General features: G+C 61.8%; 1 protein-coding gene and 1 long non-coding RNA gene across 5 annotated transcripts; both read right to left on the minus strand.

The window, feature by feature from the left end:
- Nucleotides 1-1,281: 1,281 nt before the first annotated feature.
- On the minus strand, nt 1,282-3,263 carry LOC122166260. 2 transcript variants are annotated; one of them, XR_006170752.1, is made up of 3 exons: nt 2,479-3,263; nt 1,939-2,117; nt 1,282-1,841 (listed from the first exon to the last, which is right to left on the minus strand). It is a non-coding gene; the product is annotated as an uncharacterized LOC122166260 (long non-coding RNA). The 2 variants fall into 2 exon arrangements; XR_006170751.1 differs by having other exon boundaries at nt 1,282-2,117.
- Nucleotides 3,264-3,273: 10 nt separating this feature from the next.
- LOC122166259 (gametocyte-specific factor 1-like) lies at nt 3,274-5,522 on the minus strand. Of its 3 annotated transcripts, XM_042829882.1 has the most exons (7): nt 5,370-5,522; nt 5,153-5,279; nt 4,980-5,069; nt 4,821-4,896; nt 4,533-4,731; nt 3,937-4,099; nt 3,274-3,534 (listed from the first exon to the last, which is right to left on the minus strand). In XM_042829882.1, the coding sequence occupies exons 1-5, from the start codon at nt 5,460-5,462 to the stop codon at nt 4,575-4,577; spliced, it is 543 nt and encodes a 180-aa protein (XP_042685816.1). In that variant the 5' UTR covers nt 5,463-5,522; the 3' UTR covers nt 3,274-3,534; nt 3,937-4,099; nt 4,533-4,574. The 3 variants fall into 3 exon arrangements, with proteins under 3 accessions (XP_042685816.1, XP_042685815.1, XP_042685817.1); XM_042829881.1 differs by having other exon boundaries at nt 3,937-4,731; XM_042829883.1 differs by lacking the exons at nt 4,821-4,896; nt 4,980-5,069; nt 5,153-5,279; nt 5,370-5,522 and having other exon boundaries at nt 3,274-3,395; nt 3,491-3,534; nt 3,937-4,579.
- Nucleotides 5,523-5,635: the final 113 nt, after the last annotated feature.

The raw sequence follows: 5,635 nt of genomic DNA on the forward strand, positions 1-5,635 counted from the left end.
TGAGCGTGGGCAAGGCCAGGGCGCTGAACGGGGCTCAGGAAGGCTTGGGGACGTGGACACGGCGACCATCGGATGGGATGGGAGCCCCCTACCCTGCAGGGTGCTGCTCCCACCTTTGGGTGCTGAGCGTGGGGGTTTGCACACACGTGTGTGTGTTTGTGCCGCCATGGTTGCCTGTGGGGACAATGGGGACATTTCCATGCTTGGGGACAGGGAAGTGAAGGGCAGGTGCTGCACGATGCCACGGGGCAGAGGTGGCACCGCAGGGACTGAGCTGCAGGCGTAGCAGGAGGCAACACGGGGACAGGGACAAACAGACACCTGTGCCAGCCGTGCCCTCGTGCCCCCCTTCCCCTTATTTTAGGCCCCTTGGGGACGCGCCAGCCCTCCCAGCTCAGCCCCACTGCATGCCCCCCCCTTTCCTCCCCCCCCGACCGCCGCAGTGGTTGTGATAAAACCAAACCCTGAGCGCAGGGCACGGAAAGGGCGCCAGCTTCAGCTTCAGCACCGCGAGGTGACACGGAGGTGACACGGAGGTGACACGGCCACGGCACCCAGCCCTGCTGCTTTGGGGCCATTCGGTGCTTTTCCACCCCATTTCCCGTTCGAATGAAGCCCCCCTTCGCCTCGCAGCGGCGGCTCCAGCCGTGCCCGCAGAGCTGCGAGCTTCGGGGCAGGGAAAATCCTTTCCGTCAGCTCCGCTTCGTAGCCCCGTTTCCCCCCCCCCCCCCCCCCAACGTGAGGCTGTGAGCGCAGCACGGCGCGCCCTGCAGGAGGAAGGAAGCTGCTCCTCGCTCTGCTGCAGCGCTCAGCCCCGATTTTGGCAGCAGGACGAGGGGGGCAGGTAGAGCTGCCGAGCCGCCCGGTGCCGGCATCCCTTCCCAGCCCGTCTGAACCGAAAGTGCCAAAACTCCCCCAAGGAGGCGCAGAAGGAGCGAATCCTTCGGGGAATCCCTCGGGGCTGAGGCTTCACGCCTCCCCCGGGTGCCGAGCGGACGCTGTGCAGACGCGGAACCTGCGGAGATGCATCTCACACCCAGCCGACTTCAAAGCGCTGCCAGCCTTTCAGCGAGGGCAGCCGGAGCCGCTTTATGGCCTGGGGCCTCTTTGCTGCCATTTGCCTACAAGTGCCAGACGCTGCCTTCCTCCTCTTCCTGCCTCTTTCAGAAGCAGTTTTGGATGGGGATTTTGTTGGTTGATTTTTCTCTCGTCCCCAACCCCCCCCCCCTCCATCCGCCTTCACCGGGCCGCACAGCGGTGAATCACAGCAGGGAGCTGATGTGACTTAATGGGAGTTTTTAATGGGTGTCGTGCAGAGGAGCTCCAACTGCACTGCCAGCGTGGCCAGGTACTCACTGCTCACATCTGCAGGGGGGTCGCTGGCACCTTTTGGGTGGGGGGGCTCAGCTGACGTCCCCTCGGTGCAGGTCGGGTGCCTCTGCTTGTGGCACACGTGGCGTTTCAGCAGCCCATGGAAGAGAACGGGGAGGAATGGTTGAAGTGCTTGGGGTCGGGGTTAGAGTTATGGGGGTTGGGGAACAGCAAGGCGACACCAAACAGGCAGGAAATCACCCCGAAACAGAGCACAGATGAGGCTGCTTGCAGTGCCACGATTCCTCCAAGGCACAGCAGGCTCCATCTGCTCCCCACAGGTGCTCACAAAGCACAGAGGATGATGAAGGTGGCAGAGATCTGCGTTTCTGAGCCCGGTGTGGCAGCCCAGCCCCTCATTTCCTCCATGCATTGGGAAAAACATCCGGCCTGAATGCAGGAAAACCCCCCTCCTCGCATGCAGGCAGCCAGCAGCAGCTCCCAGCCCACAGCAAACGGCTTCTCCCAGCCTGAGGGACCCAGATGGGAGCTGCAGAGCCTCTGCCTGCGTGCTGGGAGCAGGCAGTGATGCTCGCTATCCAAAACCCAGCCCGTTTTCTTCCCTACCTCCTCATGCCCTCCTTGGCTTCGGCCCAGGCAAAAAGGAAAATCCGACTCTCCGACGGCTTTGCCAGAAGCAGCACAAAGTGGCGGCCGAGGAGCAGAGGCTTTGCTGAGAGGAGCAGAGGGAACCTTCAATTTTCCCTGCACGTGAGGGAGGAAACCGGCAACCGGCTGCTGCTCTGCTGCAGGGTGTCAAAGCAGAAAGCAAAGTCGCCGCGTGCTGCTGCCCCACAGCTTCACCAAGGCCGTGTGGGGAGCAGCCCTGGGGTTTGCTGAGGGGTGGCAGACAAGCAAGCACCCCACACACGGGGGATTCAAAGCACCCCAGGGCGCCCCGTGGGGGTTTTTGGGTGCCACGCTGCTCGCCGAGGGCCGCAGCTCCCCCCCCAGCATCGCTGCTGTGAGGTGAGGATCCACAATTGCTTTCAACGGGGCGAAATAGGTGGAAAAAGGAGGGTGAGGAGAAGGGGGGGGGGAAAGGGGAACGCCTGTCTTTTACCATTCATTTCCCTGACAAAAATAAACCCATTCCTCCAACCTTACCCGGCTGGGATCCACCCTGCGAGCAAAACTCCTCGGCAAGTGTTGCAACGGCGTTGTTGGCACGGTTCAAAGCACACATGAAACTGCTCTGCAAAAAAAAACTACAAACCCACAGGGGAGAGATGTCAAATCCGAAGCAGTCAGATGCTTTTTAAACAAGCGAGGCACAAAGCCGGAGAAATTCCTCTTTAACCCTTGAGGAGCAGGGAGGGATTGGGTCGGATTTCCACCTGTGGGGCTGCAGGGAGAGGTGGGAGAAAGGGGGGGAGAGGTTCTGCTGTGCAGCACAGGATGCGAACTGGGGGATGCTGAGGAGAGGAAAAGAGGGGATGAAGTCAGCAGTGAGGGCTGATTCTCCCTGGGAGGCGTTGATCAGAGCGAAACCCCCTCCAAAAATTGGGGAAAAAAGGGTTTTAATGAGGTTCTGTGGGAAAAAGGAGCCCAGGCGAAGGGAGGTTAAATGCTAGCGAGGAGACGGGAGGAAGGAGCTCCTCCTGCTCAGCGCTGAGGATTCAGGCTCTGGATAGGAGATCGAGAGAGGAAAAGAGTCTCCCAGATGGGCCGAGCCCAGGATGTGAGGATTCTGCCAGATGTACATTAAAAGGAGTTATGAGCTGCATAAAAACCGCTCCGCAGCTGCAATTCTGGCACCGGCGAGGGAGGAATTAATTGCAACACCAGATCGCTCCTCCTCTGCCCGGCCAGGAGGGACGGACGCGACCCCGCCTGCGTGCTGCTTCTCACCTCCCCCCCCCCTTTCCAGCCAAAACGGGGAAGGATAAATTCCGGACCCTCGGGGAGACCGCTGCACAAAAAAAAAAGCAGGATTTCTCCCCAAACTGAGCCCCGCGGGGTCCCCGCCGTTGCCTTCGCTGCGATCGTCCCGGCTGGCGCGGGTTAAAGCGCGTTGGGGGCGGCTGGGAGCCCGGCCAGAGGAGGCAGCGTGACACACACGTTCCCATTTCCATCCGTCCCGCCCCAAATCCGGCGCCTCCTCCGAGTTTTTCCTCACCTTCTTGGCAGGGTCGGGGATCTGTGGGTTCCCCCCCCCCCGGCCTGTGTGAAAAAAAAAGAAAAGGGGGGGGGGAGAAAGGATTGGGGGGCACCCAGACTGGCTGGTGTCACAGGGGACGCGGTGACATCTTTTGGAGGATCGCGCAGGGTGGGGGCTAAAGAGGCTTCCTTCATTCCCCCCCCCAACTCCAGGGTGGGGAAACCCATGGCCTGAGTGCCCTGGTGATGCAGGCTGAGCACGCGGTGTCCAAATTGTGTAAGAAGCACTAAAATAGAAGCCTGAGCCCAAAATCTGGGCGGCACCCATTGGGACCAGGCTGCAAATGTTTCGTTTGGTCCAGGAGGGGGGGGTGATCTGGTGAATGAAGGGGGGGTGGGCAGCAGACCTTATATGTCAGGGGAAGGGGTGGGGGTGGGAGCTGGGGGGGGGGGGTTGGGGGTTACCTGGAGCCATTTTGGCCACGCTGGGTGGTTCTGGACGTCCTCTTCGGTGCTGTCCCCATCTCAGATAAAGGGACAGGCTGAGGGGGGTAGCGGGGCACCAGTGACCTGGGGACACACTGCTGAGGGACTGGGTACAGGCAGAGCAGGGGTGTCGTGGAGGCACCTGGGGACACAGGGATGCTATGGGGGGCAGTGCTGGAAGGCAGGCTGGCCACGGGGGTGAACTGTGGGGGGTACGGAGACAAGGACAGACCCCAAAATGCTGCTCCCCCTCCCCTACTGACTGTGCCACAAGCAGGAGGCCGCACGGAACGCGCTGAGAGCACAGCCAAGCAGTGCAGGGGACAAACAACATGGCAGACCCACGACATGCTCACACCAGGGGAGCCTCTTGGTCCCCACCTTTCAACTCTCATCCTACTGGAAACCCCCTTCCCCATCCCACTACGGCCCCCATTTTGCTGCTGTCCCCTATCAGCAATGCCAAGCAGTTCCCCTTCCCAAAAGCGACAGGACACCACGCACACTCACAAGCCACATTATTTCCAAAACGTTTTTAAAAACCTATTGCTACAATCATTCCCTGCAGCAGATACCAAGCAGGCGCTGCCCTTGCTTGCACCGTGGTTCCCCTGGTCCTAGCGGGGAGGTGGGCACCACCTCAGCTGTGCCACCACCCTCCTTGGTCTGTGCAGCTCCCGCTGGCCCGGCCCCTTCACGAGGTGTCCTGTTGTCACCGTCGCTGCAGCAGGACCCACACCTTCGCTCCAGTTTGGGGTTGCAGTCAGAGCAGCGCTGGGGGGGGGGGGGGAAAGAGAGCAAGACAAAGGAGTCAGGGTGGGCAGCACCTTGTGGAGGGCACTCTCTGCCCCGCACACTCCTACCTGTCTTCTTGGAGGGGCAGCTCGCTCACAGTGGCGTTGAGGATAAACGGTGCAGCTTCCTCCAGCTCGCTGACCTCTGCAAAGGGTAACGAGAAAGTGCTGTGCCAGCCTTGGGGGGGCAAGAGGGGAGGCATCATTTGGCACCCTAAGGACACTCACCTGCCTCCCAGTCCTCTTGGCACGGTGGGGCCTGCCAGGCCACGGGGACCTTGGGTTGCTTTGCCTGGTCACCGACGCACACAGACGACCCTTTGGGCACAGAGAGCACAGTAGGGGTGTGTGTCTGAGTGAGGGGGGTCCGAGCTGCAGCTGGGGAGCGGCTGGCCGTGTACCCTGAGAGTCGAAGAGCAGGCGCTGGTCGGGGCAGCAGGCAATGTGTCTCTGCAGCTCGGCTCGCGGGATCCTGTGCCTGGCGTTGAAAGGGCAGATCTCCATCGAGCGAGCCACCTGCGGGTTGTTCTGGGGGAAGCGAAGGAGGAGAAGGCGCTGAGCGCGTGAAGGGAGGCCGGGCCTGCATCGCGCATCTCGGCCCCGCGGCGCCCCGCTCACCCGCTGGCACTTGACGAGATGGTAAGGCAGCCGGGACACCCGGATCTGGTGCGCCTTGTCGTAGGGACACTGGACGAGCGCCTCGGGGTCCATCTTAGGCTCCGCGTCAGCCTCCAGCGGCCTCCTACCGGCCACCAAGCCCCGCGCTCCCACCCCCAAACGGCCCCGCTCATCGTCATGGCAACGCGGCCTAACTTCCGCCGCAGCCTGCGCCGCTCCCACTTCCGCCGCCGACGTCGCCATGGCAACGCGGCCTAACTTCCGCC

The sequence above is a fragment of the Centrocercus urophasianus genome, unplaced genomic scaffold, assembly GCF_019232065.1.
Source record: "Centrocercus urophasianus isolate 14NV4802_14NV808 unplaced genomic scaffold, USGS_Curo_1.0 seq_328, whole genome shotgun sequence".
NCBI lineage: Eukaryota > Metazoa > Chordata > Aves > Galliformes > Phasianidae > Centrocercus > Centrocercus urophasianus.